The sequence below is a fragment of the Convolutriloba macropyga genome, chromosome 7 (genome assembly GCF_964194025.1).
Source record: "Convolutriloba macropyga chromosome 7, txConMacr16.3, whole genome shotgun sequence".
Lineage (NCBI taxonomy): Eukaryota > Metazoa > Xenacoelomorpha > Acoela > Convolutidae > Convolutriloba > Convolutriloba macropyga.
In genome coordinates, this window is record NC_134474.1 from 11,158,311 (window position 1) to 11,178,887 (window position 20,577).

The 20,577-nt window shown below is 34.9% G+C and overlaps 1 protein-coding gene across 4 annotated transcripts in view; it reads right to left on the reverse strand.

Annotated features, from left to right (window-relative positions):
* The window catches only part of LOC142342601 (dynein beta chain, ciliary-like), a 300,993-nt gene that overhangs the window by 77,114 nt on the left and 203,302 nt on the right, over positions 1–20,577 (reverse strand). For all 4 annotated transcript variants that reach the window (XM_075393992.1, XM_075393990.1, XM_075393991.1 and 1 more), the window contains 6 exons: positions 14,219–14,438; positions 11,286–11,644; positions 8,735–8,887; positions 8,412–8,495; positions 5,484–5,660; positions 4,700–4,849 (listed from right to left, as the gene is read on the reverse strand). In XM_075393992.1, coding sequence (XP_075250107.1) covers positions 4,700–4,849; positions 5,484–5,660; positions 8,412–8,495; positions 8,735–8,887; positions 11,286–11,644; positions 14,219–14,438 — 1,143 coding nt within the window. The remainder of the gene's footprint in view (positions 1–4,699; positions 4,850–5,483; positions 5,661–8,411; positions 8,496–8,734; positions 8,888–11,285; positions 11,645–14,218; positions 14,439–20,577) is intronic.

Genomic DNA, 20,577 nt, shown 5'->3' on the forward strand with positions numbered 1-20,577 from the left:
TTTTCCAGTGAAGAGATACTGCTATTAGTTACAGTAGCGTTAAATATGACACCTGGTAGCAAAGACTAATAAGAGCAAACTTCAAAGACCATACATCTAAAACTGGGCTTTATTGGTTTATCTGATTTCTATTCTGATTTCATTGGCTCCAAGCATTTTAGATTGTTCTCCCGAGAAACTCCTGCTTATAAGTTGTGTGTGTAGAATCAGTAAAAATAGAGGAAAGTCAGAATGATTTCACGTAAGTTGTTGAAAAAGAACAATCGCATAGTAATATCTTCAATCAATTAACACTCTTTTTGATGACAACAGTACCTTAAATTTATCACACTATTGTCGTGATTAGATTACAAGTATATCATGTTCTTTTATCTCCACTGTTCATATTGTAACAGTGGTAATAAAAGAGTGATAAACTTAGTCAAATGAAGACATTTTCGAGGACACTGTTTGTATTATTTTTCTGTCGCACTTTTCGAAACAGTACAGCAACGTCTTCTGAGTGACGTTTTCAATTCTATCGTTACTAAGAAAATTAAAAGAAAAATTTATTGGAATAAAATAGACTCAACTTTGTCTTCTCAACTCACAATCAACTTCTTATAAAAGTTTACCATACCAAACTTTTGAGTAATTTTTTTCAAAGTTACTAAATTTAATTTTTTTCATTATCTTTTTCATTATTTTAGATTCAGCTGCCACTCACAAACTGGACCCAACAATAGAGTCCTCAAATTTACTTCCCAGAGTCCATCGCGGATGTGAAGACCAGTATGATATCCTCACTTGTTTTATTCACAGACACAATAAATGCTGGAATGACCTGGATTTTACATTGAAATGTCAGGACACGTGTGGACTGTGTTAATCATACCAATAATGGCATTTTCTGTCGCTTCGGTAGATGACGTTTTGATCACGGATTCCGAAAATTAAGCTGAACAAATTTTGAATCACAAAAATGTTTGGTGTAGGAATGAAATGAAATATTTCAGGGTAAAGAAATAATTGTTTCGACCCTTCTTGAGGGGGGGGGGGAACTATATACTCAAATGGGTTTTTTTGTTCAGTCAATATTGACCGATCGATATATTCATCGTAGAGAGTTGTGAGTAGTATCATTAGAAAGCTCGTCCAGCGTAGAGCATGGAAATAAAAACATTTTTTTGAATTTCGGTTTCAAGAGCGAGCTATCGATGTTTAAATTTTTGTGAATATTAAACCGATTTCCGTTATTCTTATTCAAAATTTCCGGAATTTTACGTAAATTTACGCCAATCTCGCTAAATTTTGTTAAAAATTTTAAGAATAGTGTTGTTAATTTCATTTCTAAAGACAAAAAACATTTTTTTGACATTTTTGATTTAATTTTTTTGGCAAAAATTTTGGTAAAATATTTCATAATTCAGACTTTTCATCAAAAATAGCGCGCGAAATAAGCTTTTTAGATTATTAGTAGTCCACTTTGATTAATTTGCCGGGAGCTCACACCCAAAAACCAATAAAACAACCTTTCAAAACACAAAAAAGGGCTATTACTACTTCCGCTTTCATTAAGAATGCTCTGAACTAAAATTTTGCCCTTTGTCTGCTAACTTCACTCGTTGAATCAAAACGCAGCATTTATATATGATTTTTTAACAAACAAATTATCTATATCTATATTCGAAACATAAAGTGGTCTTAATTGACAAACAAACTTAGCTGGGCCAGTTTTGGACCAATTTCGGACTGTTAAAATACAAAAATAGTTCTGATTGTAATCAGTAGGTCTTTTTTTAAAAAAATTCGATCTTTTTCAATTTAATTAAAGAACAGAACATTTCAAATCAGATCTCACTGGCGATAGATTCAACTGGCTTCCCAACCACCTCCTAAATAATTTAATTAGTAGATCAATTGAAAACTTTTGGCGTTTTGACTTTGAAATTTTTTGATTTTTGGAAAATAATGGCGTAATGAACTTTTTTTTATTAATTTGGTCAACTTGTAGCTTAGTGTCAGCAAAGAAAGAGAGTTTCTTTTTTCTACTGAACAAAAAACCTTAATATTTATTGCGGTTTTACGCCTTAAAACTTAGGTAAGGTTTTCTGGATTTGATGATTCTAGCTTTCATATTTTTTTTATATTGATAGGCATTTGCCCATTTTCCACGTTTTCTCGTTTTGTAGCATTATTGCATTATTGACAGTTCATGTATCACATCATTGGCGTTGAAAATGCAGCACAATTTAAAATACCAATTCTTTAAATTTTAAATCTGTTAATGATTACGGTTTCAACGGCTTCGACACAACTTTACCGAAGAATTTATTTGAGTTTTTTATTTTTGTCTTTAACTGTCGTTTTTACTTTGTCTTTTCAGTTGTAAGAACTTTCTTGTTTAATGCCAGATTTTCTTGGTTTTCTAAGAAAAAAAAGATGAGCCGATATTCTGATACTAGTAGATAGCTGATGGGTCTCATGACTTTGAAAACAATTGTTTTTTTAAAAAAAAAACACTTTTTAACTTCAAAAATTTGGTCTTTTGATTGTCTATTTGTAGCCAAGTCTCTTTTATTGCAGGTCACATATGACATTATTGGAATCAAAGGATGATGTCAAAAGTGATTGGTGTCACAAAATATAATGTTCTTAAAGAATTACTTACGACTTTACTGGCTTAGTGTTTTTCACAAAAAAGTAAAATTAAATTCTGATTTTTTTCATGTTTGACGTTTTTTTGTCCACAAAAGACAAATTCTCATTAATAACAAGTTCCAAAGGCTTCCTTTGACCGAATAATGAAACCTATATAAGTATTTCATTTTGTAGTTAAAGGCTTTCAAGACTTCGGAATTCTTTTTTCGAAAATATAAAAGTACTACTTTATTTTGCCTTTTCATTTATTTCTACTTTATACCTAATTTCATTAATTAGACGTCACACACCACATTGTCAATGTTCCGAGAAAGCGCAATCGAACAAATTTTGAGGGGCAAATATGACTTTAGGGCTTTAAAAGCGTTTTCTGTCAAGTTTTAATTAAATTTTTGTTTGTTGTCTATTTGTTGTTCTTTTTGTAACCGCATAAAAATTGAAAATGGTTAATCTAAAAGCCCTTCTATAGAAACATAGATAATCGTAAATCTGTGGGATTTTTTCAGTTGATTTCTACTGGTTTTCATTCCTTTGAAATTAATTGTTTTTATAAAATAAAAGCAAATTCATTAATTTTACTGTTTTTGTTCTTTTTTTGTCTAATTGTTACCGAGCTTTTTTATGGTCCCATATATTTTCTAGTGAAGTAGAAGATACTTTGTTTAGTTTTTTTTTTTGACGCCATTTTTAACTTTGTAATGAAAGTTTTTTAAAATAGGCATAAAGTTTTGGATTTAATTAATGTTTGTAGTTGTTGTTTGATTTTACTGTTCCTCTTGACTCGCTTTCTTAATAACGTCAGTTCTCATCAATCTAATGCGTCTTTTTTTACTCCACTGAGTTTGAATGCTTTGGAGGCAATCTTTTTGTTCATACACCATTTTTTTTTAAATATTTGTTTTTTGGGGGGTTTTCTATCTGTTCCTCATTTGGTAGACAATTATGCCAAAAAGTGGATGAACGGGGTCGGAACCTTATGTGCAATCGCACATTACCGAGCCTCCTTGTTCCTATATAACTTTGATCAATATAAGTCTAACTTAATTTTCTGAGGGATACCAAAACAGACACAGCGTAAAAAATGTGGGCATTTGCAAAAATGCTTGAAATGCATATTCATCCTTGATAAGTTGCACAACATTGAACATTTCGAGATAAGAACTATAATATAGAGATGCAGATTTTATTCTGGTATCCAATAGCTTTTTTGTACAGTCATTATTTAAAGTTTTCACTAGGTAAACGACTCTGATAATTTTTCATTGCTATTTTGTCATAGGCTCATTTAAAACAATATCAAAGTAGAAGTTTAAACAGGTGCATGAAAGTTGGTTGCCAGAATGAGGTGATTGAGGAGTCGATTCGCAAAATAACCGTGCTTTTGACCAAAGTCAGGTATGAAATGACTTTTGTCGACCCACAAAATATATTTATATATATATATATATATATATATATATATATATATATATATATATATATATATATATATATATGCTCGAAAAAGGACCTATTAAAAGGATTAAAGGTCAATGCAGTTCGGTTATGAAGTAATGGTTAAAGCGCCGATAAAAAACCTAAAAAGACAAAACTGTATGAGGACGAAACTGAAAACACGAAAGGTCGACTTTTGAAAAGACATGTAGCAGACGAAATACTGAATGTACACCTTCAGCCAATCAGACTGAGATGACTATTTTCTTATATATGGCGCTTGCACGCCTGACTTTAGTCAGTCTAGTAGATAGCTGCACTATGTGTATATCTCCGATCTTGACTCCGGTCTTATGTATATTATTCACCGTAATAATTGAAGTTTATCTTCAGTGTTTTACAGAGTCGGTTAGTCTGAGAGAATTAGGTGAATCTACTTCCCGCGCAGAAATAATTAGCCCTAACTCTTTATACTTTACGACTGTAAACAACAAGGGTCTGCCTTAGTTATACGTAGACCGTTACTATGGTGCATCGCAATGCATTACCTCCTCCCTACAATTTAGGGAATATTTCATGAACTCTTTTTGATTGGGGCAACATCAAAGATACAAAATTTTCCTACTTTTCCCATCATCTTCTTGGCTGCCATCCATGACCTGTCCTTGGGTACCACTCCCTTGGGACCCCCCAGGAACAACACCATCACCCCTGCCATCACATTCACCACGTCAGGAGGGGGAGAGGGAAACGCCTTCAGCTCCGTCAAATTAGTCTGAAACATCACTTTCATTCCTTCTTAACAAAAAATGTATCAAGACAGGATTGGCAAAATGCGAATTTGAAGGTATGATATTCAACCTGAATTCCTCCCGAAATCCCGAAAGTTAAGAGAACAAAAATTGCTGCTGAACTTGGACTTCTTGTCAACAAATCTAGTAGTAAACTGTTGTTTACTCATTGATTGTGCTTCAGATCATTTCTTCCATTCGTTTACCTCTTCGATATTCAACTGATGATTCTCATGATTATTCGCATTTCTTGCGTTTCTTCAGCTTATATTGCTCATTTTTGAACAAAAAAATGGTTTTCCATTATTCAAATTTCCTAACTTTTAGCTCAATAATTGTTTCTTTCCACTCACACTACGATCAACTGGATGATCATTTTCAACTCTTATTACACATTGTTTTTATCTAAATGATACAAGCACGATTTTACTCAAAATTGTGCAATTTCCTCAGCATTCATTCCGTTTTTATTTTATAACTTTTGGTTCTTTCAGCTCATTCTTATAATATATCCAAAAAAAGTTCAAAAATAAAATATTGATTCTGCGTGGTAGACTTTTGTCAAATCTATTACGTAACTTGAACTTTTTGTTTTGTAATTTTAATTCGCGAAACAACCTTGTTGAGAGTGTTGAGTGCAGCAGCGGCCGCAATGAGAGCGGGTTCTGCCTTTTTGAGGTCAGCCTCGCACAGTTTCTGTTTCACAGCCACCGTCTCTTTGATCACGGCCACCTTGGCCTCCTCCTCATCCGCAGTGGCCTTCTCTGTCGCCACCTTCGCAGACTCACTACCCACCTACATCACAAAATAGGTTGCAATTGGTAATTTTTAAGTGTCAAAGTTAATTGACGTCCAGTTACAAAATCCAGAGACGAGACGTAATACGGATCAAAGAAATTCAAGAGTAGAAGATATGATAAATTCGCACAATTACCCGGGTTGGGCTCCCAGTGAATCCCATCGATGGATCACAGATATTTGAAATTATGATATTTAATTTTCTATGATTCATCGATGGAATTCACTGGGATCCCAACCCGAGTAACCCCTTCTCTTACATAAAATTAAGTCTCCTACCAAATTTTGGATTTCTACAAAGCATGAACACGACACAAAAAAAAACGAAAAAAGAAAAATGCCGAGTCTCCTTAGGTGACAAAGGTTATTAGGAAGCAACATGTGCACAAAATTTAGCAAATTTCTTTGATTTTGTCGGGGTTTTTTACGGCCCATTTTTGTAAGACTAAGGTTATAAGCAAGCGTGGAAAACAGTGACACTGGGCGAAGTTAGTTCAAATTTGAGAAAATTTGGAAGCATCCATCACGTTTGTGCATAATTAGTGTTCGTGAGCTATCGTGGAATGAAACTGTTAACAAAGTGCTGATTAAGCATAAAACAATGAAACCCTAATTGATTTTTAATCAAAAAAAAACTTTTTCTTTTTACTAATTGCGGATTAAAGGGATCAAATCCTGGTTTGAAGAACGTTGAATTGAACGTATTCATAATATGATAATTTAAAACAATTAGTTTCTGAGCTCTGTCTTAGATCCTTATTAATAAAATTGAGAACTCTAGCTGCAACTTAATTGAATGCAAAAAAACCGCGAAAATTTTGATATAAATCGTGTACAAATGTGACGTACGCTTTGCGGTGTAATATTTGTGAAATGTCTGTTTTTTATGTATCCAGCATTTTACCTTTTCAGATGATGCGCGGATTCAAAATTCACACAAGATTATGCCCTAATTTGCTAACCAGAAGCGGAGCGCATTAAATTCATTTACTAATAGACAATTGTTTCAAAATGCTGTAGATCTAGGCAATACAATCATTCTAAAAACAGGAGTGTTTAAAAACCACCTCTACCGTTCCGTGCAAGAAAAATGAAATCGGCCTGACAAGGATTAGTCATTATGGACACATAAAATGTCTGCGTTAAAATAAATAAAATAAACATTATCTCTTGTTTATTAAAAAGTATTTGAAATTTTGCAAAATATGAAATCTTTCTATGCTAAGGCACGGATTGTTAGTTTCCGGTACAAAACTTGAATTTCAATTACTTTCCCGTACCAAAACATTTTTTCGTTCGACCAAAGTTTCTCGCACATTTCATTGTTAATCTTCAGTTTACTCAAGGGGTTAAATTGAGACCCACAAAAAGCAAACAGTTTGGCGTATTCATTGAGTTAAATATAATCCGCAAAAATTCTGAGCGATAAATTGTTTTGGAATGAATGCAAAATCCATCAACCATGAAAGTAAGAACATTAACAGTGACCATGAAAGTAAGAACATTAACAGTGAAAAATAAAACTTGACTCGGAAAGTCATCAGTTTGAAGTGGAATATTTCTAGAAGAACTATTTTTCAAACCAATTTCCCGTCGGTTGTTCTTGCTTACAGTGCGATTATCTACATTTGCAATCAACAAAAAGAAGAGTGAAAAATCAAATTTGAAAAAACATTGAAAACCCCAACAAGTTTAGAGTTTTGTCAGATTAGGCCAAGAGGATGATCTAAACGTTGTCATAAGTATAAGTCTCTTCTACTAAGTAAAGAACTATCAAGTCTAAAATTAAGGGAAAAAACTCTTAATATCAATTATGTCCAATTGCCTTGAAAATTGTGAATTAAGAAATTTCAGTTTAACAATGATCTTTGTTCTAGATTGTTTGCTGTCATCTATTTCTGATTTCTTTTGAATATCATTGGCAGTAAGTTATCTGTCTAGTTCTCATTTGCCGACGATAAACCCAAGTTCCAATAAGCTATGTTTTTTATGACATTACTCGTTGTTTTTGATACATCGTACACGTGAAATTCTCGAAGATTACAGTTGTTTTACTTATTTTATTGTTGGAGAAGAGAGAACGCCCTTAACTAAAAAAGTGACGCAGGATGGAGTTCTGATTCATTCTTAACAAAATTAGATCTCATTACACAACTAAAACCACATAGTACTGAGTGTATATACTCAGCATGGTCGGTTTTCCGCACAAATGTATTAAGATCAGGAAAATAAGCAAGTTCGAAACACGGTGACACGCTCAAACGCGTATATTTCTGTCGGTAATTTTCACCTTTTAAATATGCGTAAAATGGTGACAATTTACTGATTCTAATCCTTAGATCTCGTCGCCTACTATAATCTAATCCTTTGATTTGGGAGGATTAGTCACCAATTTACGCATTCCTGCTGTCACCACAATTCGCATCAAGGATATTGCCAATTTTGTTTCGATTTATTTGCGTTTTGTCTACAATGTCACTGCGCTTTGTCACTGATTTCAGCAACTTATATTTTCAAAACGTAATGCATTTTCCGTTCTGTTCCATAATACAGTATCTTATACTAGTATATTAGCTTTACAAAATCAAAAAAAGATCCAGAGCTAAAGAGTTTGGGTTTAAATTCTTTAAAAATGGTAACACAATTTGTTATTTTTTCATTATCCACTACACTTTTCAATAACATTTAGCTGAGATAATCTAAACTAATTCTCATTTAACGTAAAAGTTTTGATTCAGTATTTCGAACCTTTTGGATCAGTTCTTCAGCTGCAATGTTCCTCTGTTTGACCTCTACTTCTTGCTTTGCCAGTTTATTCTTCAACTTGTCCACCTGAAACAAACAAAAACGCTACTATCGATTAATTTTTCCCGTGTTAAGATACATGCGTGGTATTACATCAGGGGTAGGGTATTAGGTCGGGGGGGGGGGGGGGGAGGGAGGGTTGCGAAGGGTATTGAATCTTATAATCTTATATTTGTGGTTAGTTAGAAACACTTATTACAAGTCTAGTGCATTCAAAGCTAATCTTGATGATATTTGACCTATTTTTAAAAGGTATTCACGCCCACCTGTGAAGTAGTGCTCTTCAGTTTGTTCAGTCCTGACGAAAGACGCTTAGTGCCTTCCTCTAACTCCTTGTACTTGGTCTTCAAAAGATTCCCATACAACTTGATCAGCTCCAGGAAACTCTTCGGTGTCGTGTAGTTGTGTCTTTTCTCATTCTGAACCAGGATTAACATAAGAACACAGTTCAATCTAAATTTCTCTCGTGGAAAAATCACCTCATTTTTTAACCGTGGGCTGATTAGGTACACAATTTTTGATTGAATTTTATGAAGAAAATGACCAGTTTATATATATTGAACGGCAAAAGTAAGTTATCAGACACTATTTTAACAAAGTAAAAATTCATTTTTTGAGGAAATATTACTCCAACTTAAAATCAAATTTTGAAAAACAATTTTTCCTCCATTACCCCCTTCACTAGTCTTCTCACCTCAGAAGTTAAAGTTGAACTTCATCCGAGTTTCACAGTAAAGAGAACGTTGTCACAAGATGTGATATATTTTCGGGTTTGTTCAACTATCGCTACATTTTTACTTGCGCTTAACACAGAGAGAGGAAAGCTGTGAATAAAGAATGATCTTGTGAAGTTTTTCTTTTTACTGTAAAACTCGGGGTGAATTTCATCAACTTTACAATTGCATTCCTGGTAAGTGAACGTGCGATCTGAATTTCATTTCATAGGCTAGGCGAGAGGACTAGTGTAGGGCACGAATGGTGCAAACTGTTTTTCAAAATTTGATTTTAAGTTCGAGTGAAATTAAATTTTTACTTCGTGAAAACAGTGGGTGCTAACTAAACTTTGCCGTTCAGTACAAGATTTTGGGTCTTCAATTAAATTGTTAGTTGTTGTAATGAAATTTATTTAAAATGAACATTTTATGAACTTTTTGCTTCATTTAGTGCACTATTGTATGCATTTAGAAGACCCCTTCTTTATGCGGAATGATCTTATTCTGTATTAAAAACATAACCGACTAAACGTTGGAAGAATTGCTCTTGAACGACTAGTGGGAGCTCTAATCAATTGCAGCCTGCTTCAGACGGGGGGGGAGCCTAAACGGGACTAAGAAGTTTTATAGTGGGCTTCAAATAACCACATTAGAGGGTAACATATACCACTATTAAGATTTAAAGTAAAAAATGACGCCAGTTTCGGCGCCCTTTTCATTTGACTTTTAGTATAAAATTGCCGCCAATTGAGTTCAGCTGCTTGAAATTGTGATTGAGAGGGAATTTTAGATCACGCGAAATGCAAAAAGTCCAGGGCGCAAAAGTCACTCGAAAAGTCAAAAATGTCGAGCGAAAATTTAGCATAAAAAAAGACACACACGTTTACAATAATTGCTATGAACTACGTTCAAGAGCAATTGAAAATATTGACGACATATATATAAAGTTGACAATTTAAGAGAGTTTACGGGAGTCCGATAACGCAACTGTTATTGTTAATATACACATTTGTTTTAAATTTGTAAGTGTCTTCATAGAACCTGAAAGCAGTCAAAAAACGTCAATGAGCGTCTTCGCTAGTTAACATGGATAATTTTTGTAAACCAATTCACACATTATAAAAAAAAATAGCTGTCAACAAGTACTTAAAATTTTTCTCGACTAAAAAATTTATTATAGAATAACGTAGAAAATTGTCAACTATGGCTCCGATTTCAGTTGACTGTCGATTAAGCAATTTCTAAAGCATTTCGGAATTGTGATCTATCAGTTTCAGTTTGACAAAATAATTTTTGTATGAAATTCTATGACTGTTTTCAGATTTTTTACTATTCATTCGGAACACATTGCTGGCTCTTTTTTCTGGCCTTTTTAAGTTTTTCTTATTTTTTAATAGAACTTTTGTTTAATGGAAGCTCTTGGATTACAACTTCTCATAGACGACAATCAGAAGTTGTTCATAGACGACAATCGGAAGTTGTTAATAGACAACAATCGGAAGTTGTTAATAGACAACAATCGGAAGTTGTTAATAGACAACAACCGGATGAATTACGAGATCAAACCGCGTTAGCACGAGATTAGATTTGGCCTTCTGACCTCGATAAGTAGTGTATCAATTATTGCAGCTTTCCCAGCAAATATAAATTCGTTTGAAGTAAGCGAAAATAGCAGTTGGATGAAGACGCCAAATCATTCAGACAATTGTGCAGACTTTCCCTTTGGACCATGACCAGCCTTTTTTATATGGATACGTTTAGGAAAAAATACAAAGTGCTCTTCGAATAAAATGTATAACGCGTCTCATCTACGGACAAAATGAAAAGCTATAAATTTTATCCACAATTGCCCTAAACGCTAGGAATGTTGAAAAGTTGCTAAGACGCTCCTCAAGTCCTATAGTCCGGGGATAATTCCTCGACTCGATGTCAAATCCTCGAGTCCAGTTAGTTGGCCTTCGACCAATCTAACAAACTTTACTAGTGTTTTATTGAGGATATTTACAACTGTTACCTCTACCAAGGTAACTACTGTAATTGTGCTATTTGAGACGGGTTTCAATCACACAACATGCATCAGTATGACCTCAAAGAGAGTTCAAACCTCAAAATATGTCTTGCTGACTACATTCACACTCTCATGTGCATAGGCCATGAACTCAGAAACGGACGCCCTCAAAGCAGTAGGAGTTGGCGATCCCTCAATCCCTTTGTCATCCTTGACTTCCTTCCCTGATTTTGGCCTTTCATCTCCTGACGCGTCACCATCTTTTCCCTCGTTTTCTTCGCCGGTTCCACTTTTCTCGGCTGATTTTTCAGCATCTTCCTCCGGTTTATTTTCCGGTTCGGCTGCTTTCTCGTCTGTGGTTTTTGTCGGGTTATCAGCAGCGGTGGGGTCACCGTTTTTCTCTCCTGGCTGATCGGGTTGTTCAGCTACGTCACTCCTGTCAACTGCGCTGTTACCTACAGAACAAATATCGGACCAACTTGAATTTTCATAGAAAGGATATCTTGCGCCCCCATACTAACATAGCAGGCAAATTGTTTATAACGCCTGGTTAGAAAAGACGCCCACGACCACAGACAAAAAATACGATAAAAAACTGGTATTCTGATTTTAAATCCTGGTATTCTTTGGTATTCTTTGGTATTCATTTTAAATCCTTTGGTATTCTTATTTTTCAATCGAATCTCAGAAACAAATGTCGATAACATTCTTAGTTTAGATTTAATTTGTGATTCTCCATGTAGATTTAATTTGTGAGTAGAGAAGTCAGTTTGGTGAATGAGGTACGATCAAACAATTTATCAGGCAACTGGCCTAAAAAAATAAAGGTCACACACACACACACACACACACACACACATACACACACAAACACAAAACCACGCACACACGCATAAACACACGCAAAACCACACACAAACCTACACACACACACACACCCATATACACACACAAAACCACACCAACACACACTAAAACACACAAACACACGCGCACAGATACACACATCCACACCATAAGCACACACTCAAACTCACAAACACACACACACACACACACACAAACGGTCACACAAAAAAATAAATCCACTGCTGGGTGGAAGAAGTCGCAAAACATCGAATTGAATTCACATCGAATTGAATTTGAAAGGACTTTGAACACTTTAAAAAAATTTAAACACAAGCACTTTGAAAACAAATATAAAACAATAAAAGCAGAAGCCAAAGTGAAGCACGCGAAAGAAATCATTCACAACCAATTTTTTTTCTCTGAATCAACGTTTTTTTTTTCTGGCAAAAGTTTTACGCCTCAAAAACTCTTGCTTTATCACTCTCCTTCCGTTTTTGGCACTACAAAAATCCCAACAAAAAATGACTTAAAATATCAACATAATGATGAAGTCGGACCGGATTCAAGGAATATTTTGCCTTCAGTCGCAGCTAAATTTTGACAAAAAACTTGATGTGATTTGTTTCGAAATTTTTGCAAATGTCACGTCCAAGAACATATAAAGAGGGAAAATGATGGGAAAAGAAAACAAAACAAAGAGAAAAATATTTAAAGTGAGTAATCATTAATCATAAAAAATCTCAACAAATTGCAGAGCACATCAAACTTTCTTCTGATACCTTTCTATACTGCTTCTGTGCGGTCATTGACTACCGACAGGACAAACGACAAATTAAGCGATATCAAAAACATAGAAGGCAAAAAAATCAAAAGTCATTAAAAAGGAACTAAATATCAATGTTTCAGTAAAAACTGGCACATCAAGCATTTGACTCTTCCTAATAACAAATCCCATAAAAATTTTTCTCAAACTTTATCAATGTCTTTTATTTAAAACGCACAATCAAACAAGATAGGCTGAAAAACTTTACTTTAAATTAGACAAAAAGGAGGTTTTCACTACTCCTATTAATCTCGAAACTGGTAACAGACACCGCAATAGGTCAGCAAGCAATCTGAAAGACTAAAGGCAACAAAACAATTTTTCAGATTGAATGCCAAACTTGAAATACATTACAAAAAAGCTAAATCGCGTCAAAATCGGCAAAAAAAGCTCAAAATTGAAACTAAAAGTCACCGTAAATGATTGAAATGGCAAACATTGCTCTCAGGCGTACTTTTGTAGATAATTTGTGCCAAAAACCGTTTCGATTTGAATATTTAGAGCTGGTGAAATAAAAAAAAGTGCTTGGAAAATGTCATATTAAAACAAAAACAATTTTTTCACACAGCGATACTTTTCACGCATACTTTCCTCCTATACGTGAAAAATACAACATGAACCGAAGCTACTCTGTTCTCTCAGTTATTCAATTATGTTCAGCCAATTAACCTGAACAGGTGGTTTTCTGGTGCGGCATTGACGAAAAAAATTAGCTACGACGTGGAAGAAGTCAAATTTATGGTTTTCTGGTTCTGTTACTCTGAATCTTGAGAACAAAAGATTTCAGGTATCAAAGTTGATTATAAGATCTCTTGGATCTTTTCAACAATTGCCCCCCTTTTGCAAAAGGGGGGCCTATTCTTGAATAGAATTTAAGCGAGCGATTTATTAACCAATCAGAGACGACTAAACTCTCCGTGTATGCTCACACTGTGTTAAACTGGATAGAATAAAGTGCGCCATGCTAGGGCAATTAGCCGAATTGGAATACAAAGCGATAAGAATTTCCGACTGGCGGGTCGGTGGGCGCGCTTCGCGCGCGTCGCGGCTTCGCCGCGATAACCGACCCGCGATTTCCGGATTACATCCCACTGCGCGTGAGAGGCATGGCCATGAACAGCGGTCCGCAACTGCGCTTAAACTGATATTCGGCTATCTAAACTGTAGGCCAACTAATATTGTGGTAAAGTATAGCACAAAAGGGGAGGCGATTCTCTACTAAGTACCAAAGGGGGGGGGAATTGTTGAAAAGATCCGATCTCTTTTAATTTATTTCTCCGCCCCAAATTGTTGTTCTCCCGTTTCAAAGTTCTTAAGACAAGAACTTTTCAACTCAGCAGGAAAAAAAAACATTTACCTTCATCAAAATCATTGGATGCATCTAGGAGGTCTTTCTTTTTAGCATCCGGGAGATCTTTGAGTTGTGGAATCTGCTGCAGGAACCTGTCGCTTACACTGAGGAGTGCCTCATATGGCCAGGGGTGGAACCAGTCAATTGAGGTGCAACTGATGATGGCAGGGAACCTTCTGGCTCTCACTCGCAACACGGACCCAACTGGGGAGAAACTCAACACCACCTGATTGAAAAAAAAAACGGATAAAACCAAAACTTCGAGTTAAACTAACCACTCAAGAAACACAAACCCAGTTTGCGACGAATTGGGATTTTAAAATGGGCAAAAAACTTTTATTGTTCAGCAGTATTCTCTTCTTGTTCACCCTTAGCAACGAGTAAAATTATCATTATTTACTGTAAAAATGACTACTTAAATATTACGCCTCTTTCTAACTCAGGTTCCTGAAAAGAGAAGAATACATTTTTGGTCTGAGCAAGTAAGCGCTTGTCACTCATAGAAACGCCTAGTTAGCTTCATAACAGTTAAAACAGTTGCAAAATTTCGACACTATGATTTCCTGTAAATGTGCACATAAAGAAGAGCAAATTTCATTTGTGATATAGCACCAATAAATAGTTCACAAAGTGGATTTAGAATTCTTATAGAAATATGCAAATAGTTGGAATATAATCGAAAAGTATCTGCATGAGATGAGTGCGATGTTTTTCTTCATTTTTAATTATGGCAAAGATTTACGTTGTATTTTTAACTTTGTATTTTCTGCATGCGCAAAATAAAACAGAATTAATTGAAAAGAAATAACGGATCTTTTCAACAATTTCCCCCCCTTTGGTACCTAGTAGAGAATCGCCTCCCCTTTTGTGCTATACTTTACCACAATATTAGTTGGCCTACAGTTTAGATAGCCGAATATCAGTTTAAGCGCAGTTGCGGACCGCTGTTCATGGCCATGCCTCTCACGCGCAGTGGGATGTAATCCGGAAATCGCGGGTCGGTTATCGCGGCGAAGCCGCGACGCGCGCGAAGCGCGCCCACCGACCCGCCAATCGGAAATTCTTTTCGCTTTGTATTCCGGTTCGGCTAATTGGTATACCACGGTGTATTTTATTCTATTCAATTTAATAGTATGTGCATGCGTGGAAAGTTATTAGTCGTCTCTGATTGGTTAATAAATAGCTCGCTTAAATTCTATTCAAGAATAGCCCCCCCTTTTGCAAAAGGGGGGGCAATTGTTGAAAAGATCCGAAATAACGTATGTTGATTGGCGAACTAAAAGTGTGACATGACAATGTTTTTGCAAAACATAGTAACATATAAAAAATATCAAACATACTAATTTTATTCATATAAACTTATAATGAAGGTGTAATTGTGGAGATCTAAAAAATTATCGAAACCTAGCAGGCAGCCTGCCGGAATAGCTGCGAAAGAATAGACCTGCGTGCCATATAATAGAGATAGAAAAAGATACAGATCTAAATTGAAAAAAAAATCGACACCGCTCAAAAAACTAGGCTAAGAAACATTCAGCGATAAATTGATAAAGCTTGTTAAATTTCATTCCACAGAAGCCTCTTATTAGGGACCTTTACTGCACATATGAGTTCCTTTGACCTTAAACAAATTCAAATTAAACTTAAGTTTTAAAGTGCAAAAGTCATTTTATTGAGTGAGGTAAGTCACGTATGATCAATATCTAATCAAGCAAATAACCTAAAAACTTTCGCTATAGCGAGTGAGAAATGACGTCACGCGCGCAAATGCCGTTAGTGAGAGGAAGAAGTCATTCAGAAAATTTGACTTTTTCAGCTTTGCTGTGTGAACAAATGTAAAACGAAAAAAGAGCGTCAGACGACGAAACAAAAAAAAACATAGCAGGACAAGTCCTGACGTACAATTCAAAGAATTTTCATTGACTAAACAGAAAAACTAGACCAAGAAAGGACTATGAGTGAATTGAAAAACCTTTTTCAAAAAAATCAGATCAAAAAATAAGAAAAAAAACAGAAAATCAATGTCAAAATGCCGCATGTGAACAAAAAAACCACTAACGAGAAATGAAAATTCAATTCAAACAAAAAACTAGGCCTAGAATGAGCTGTGAATGGATTAGGAAAACCATTTAGAAAAAAAATCCAATCCAAAAAATTGAGAAAACAGTAAAAATCAGGGTGAAATTGCCGCATGTGAACAAAAAACCACTACCGAGAGAGCGAATTTTTGTTCAAACACCGTTTTCTCACTCTACTTTAAATTTAGAGCAAAAAAATTTCACGCCGCAAAACCAATTGCCTTTTCGCTCCACTTACTGTTTCGGCGTAACCAAAATCACTACTCCAATTTGACTTCAAAAATCATGAAAATATGTGAACAGATCTTAAAAAAAAGACAGCGCTCCAATACAATCAAATTCTTTGATTTGTAAAAAAAAACCAGGAGCACCGCAATATAGCTACGCTCAGCTTACAGCTTCGCAGCTATAAACAGTTCAAAAATTTCGAGAAATTCTTAACTTGTGTTTCTGCAGTGGTCAAAGGAACTTTAAATTATTGCAAGGTAATTATTGAACCGAAGATCTTGCCTGCTAATCCAGACGACGGTATACATGATTTTTACGACTCGAAGAGGAGTATTGGAGATGTCCTTTTTTAATCAATTTTATTGGAGTGAATTTTGAAGCAGGAAATGAAACACGTGAAAAAAATTGGAGTGATTTTGTTGCTGAACGAAATGAAGAGCGAAGCGAAAAGCGAGTGGTTTTTTGTTCATATCGCTGTTTTCTAGAGAGCAAGAAATTGAGGTGTGAAAAAAAATTCTGTAAGCGAGCGAAATTTTTTGTTCACAAGCGGCATTTTAAAGCATTTTTCTCAGTTTTTTTGGTTAAGAGGTTTGGTTATGATTTTCTTTTGGTTTTAGGCTCGGTTTTGTAGTGGTTTGAAGGTTTCTGGAAATTTATATTAATTTTATGCTAATTCGGTGGTTTTTCATGTATTTTGCTGATTTTTGGGCTAATTTTTGCGATTTTTTTTACTTTTTGGTTTGTTTTACTGCCTCAAATGGGCATTGAAAAGACCCCTTTTACTTGAGCAATTTTTAGTTTACAATTGGCTACAGTTTTGTGGATATAAAGCTCTTTTTTGTTGAGAAATATGACGAAAATGGCGAAAATTGGGACTAATTTTTTGCAGTTTTTCTGGTCTTTAGACAAGTTTCTTAGCCTATTATGGCTTGCCTATTGTCTTGCGGGCATTTGGATATCCTATTGGCTGAAAAGAAATTTTCTTTGAATTTATTTGTTTTTGTAATATTAAAATTTTTTTAACTTTTCCCAATATTTTAAGTCAAAGGGCTAATTTTTTCATTATTTGGCTTCAAGTATTTTTAAAATTTCTCATGAGTGGTTTTAGTAGGTATTAGTTGTGTTGATGAAGTAATTTTGGCAGAGATAGTTATTTCGCGATCTCAAGTTATGACAAAACTTGATCAGATTTTTTATCATATTTTAAAAGATTTGATTTTTTTTTAACTTTTTGTATTATGGTTTTTTGTTTCAAAATAATCCTAAATTAGTCGAGGCAGATTTCTTCTGATGAGTAGTTGGATGGCACTTAATTGGCATTTCACTTCGAGTCGTTTCCGGAATTCTTCCGGCTATGTTTGAGGTTTGGGGGGGTAAGATTCAAGTTAAGCCATGAAATGCGAGGAAAATCAGGAAAACAACATAGCAAGATGACGTCCTGAAATACAATTCATTGAATTGAATCGAAAAACATAAAAAAATGCGTGACGTCAAGACCAATTGAACATTTCAAACCAAGCAGAAAATAAAAATAAAAGCATCTGAATTGCAGATATTACTGGTATTGAAAATAATTTAAGAATTGACTCCTATCAAAAGTTCAAGAGAGCGAGACCTGAAATTGGCCAGAAAAATTAAATAGATATGCTAAAAGATCTTGTTTCCAATCTTGCTTCTAGACGAGACATAGCAGTGACAAGCCCTGTTCAAACAAAAAAATTAGACTTACGAACTGCTCCAAAAAGAATACTTTGCTGACAGAGTTTAGTGATCGCATATGACTGTAAACACAATTTTCCTAATAAATTTTATTAGACCGGACAAATCCAAGTAACTCGAGTTCAAATACACTATATCGTTCTGGATTGCAGTTAAAACAACATGACCGAAAAAGGAAACACTTCACACTTCTACGAATAATAGTTCGAGTGATGCATCTATTCCAGCTCTTGAATCGTGTTTCAAATCGTGTCTCGAGTTCCTGTTCAAAATTTCAGTATGATCAGTCATGCGATTTTTTTAGTAATGGAGGAAGAGGATGACAAAGTTGCTCCAAGATGAGAACGAAGTGACAAGTAACCCATTTCCAAGACTTAAAAAGTTTCGTTGGCCAGTAATGGTCGTTAAACTCAGAAAAGGCAAAAAATATTTAAAAAATTGTGGAAGAAATTGCAAATTTTAACAAAACTTGCTAAAATTCAAGATATTAGTATCTTAAGAACCATTTCATTGTCTAAAGGCACTATCGAGTATCTGTTTCAAACCTGAAATAGTTTCAACGGCTCATGATAAATTCATGATATTAACGTCTGGGAAAAAAACAATCCATTACATCTAGAAACTATGCAGTAACCTATTATCAATCCCTGGAGAAATTTCCTTTGCTCTTGAGGCTCTAGAAACCTAAAAAAAATGAGAAACAACTTCTAAAAAAATTGCAAGTTGTATAAAAAAAATGCTAAAATTTTTGATAATGAAAAGATGAACAATAATCAATGGCTAATGAAAATTTTTCAGTAGTTTAATATCAGATAATAACGGGGGTTTTCTGACCCATGAGGCTGAAAAAATCCGAATAATGACAATGAATATTTAAAAAAAAATTACAAAATGCAATTTTTTTCAAAAAATTGCCGAAATTCGTGATGATAAAATCTTGATAAACATTCCATTACATCTGGAAACTATACAGTAAACTATGATCAAACTCCAGAGGAGGTTCCTTGGCTTTTGAGGCTGGAGAAACCTAAGAAATGAAATAAATTTTCAAACTTGAAAAAATTGTGAAAATTAGTATAAATTTGCGTTTTTTGTTTGGATTACCAAAACATGTACCCCTTAAAACGGTCATAAAAAGAACTTGTGATTTGCAAAAGACCGCTATGAACTTTAAACAGCCTCAATTTTAGACCGGCCAACAAAAATTTCGAAAAATGGCAAAAAAACCCAAAAAATTGCCAACATTTTTGGCTCAAAAACGACCTTTTAACCTTAAAGTACGGCCTTCCCAGTAGCTTCACCATACTAAGCACTTAAAGGACTACTAAACGCGGCTAAGGGCCTCTAATGAGACTTAATGCCCGCTTGGCGCTACCTGTTCATCCCGTTTTTAATGACGAAAGGTCAAATGCGTCAGACGAAAATCGATCAAGCGAAAAAAACGCATAAAAAAAGACCAACAGGACTAATATAATTGCTACAAACTTCGCTTGAGAGCAATTAAAAACCGACTCTCTTTGGGCAATTTCAGCTCAAAGGACAGGCGCAGGGCTGGATTCAGGAGCAACTAGCTTTAGGTTAGAGGGGTTAGCCTCCCTGGATAAATGGAAGGAGCAGAAAAGCAAGTGGGCCGAAAATGAAATTTGGGGTCTTTCCCATTATAGCCCCCCCCCAGCTTAGTGGTCAGATAACCTATAGCCCCCCAATAATGGTAATCATACCATAATGGGGGGCCTATAATTTCATGGGGGGGCTATAATGGGAAAGACCCGAAATTTGTACCATACCTATCAAAATGCCTACTGTTTTCGACAACTGTAAATGAAATCCTTCATACGAAAAGACCATAAGTACGGTTCAAAAACCACATTTGCTGAAATCAGTGACAGAGCAAACATTGCAGACAAAATGTGAATAAATCGAAGCCCGACTAATCCCCCCAAATCAAAGGACTAGATTAGAATCGGCGACGAGATCAAAGTATTAGAATAAACCGAATTGTCACCATTTTACGCACAATTAGAATGCGAAAACTACCGACGTATATACCAGCGTTTGAGCGTGTCAGCGTTTTTCACACTCGCTCACTTTCCTGATCTTTATACATGCGTGCGGAAAACAGCGATCATGCTGAGTATATATTTGTGGTTTTAGTTTTGTAATGATAAAAAATGGAGGAAATAATTGTTACAAATTAGATTACACCAAACGAATTGGTATAAACAAACTCCTGAAAAGTTTCTATTTAAAATTTTCCAATCGAATTTTTGACTTACACAAATTACTTGTTAGTAAAGCAGAAACAGGGCGAAAAAAGCAGAAGTGCCATAAGGTCAATTC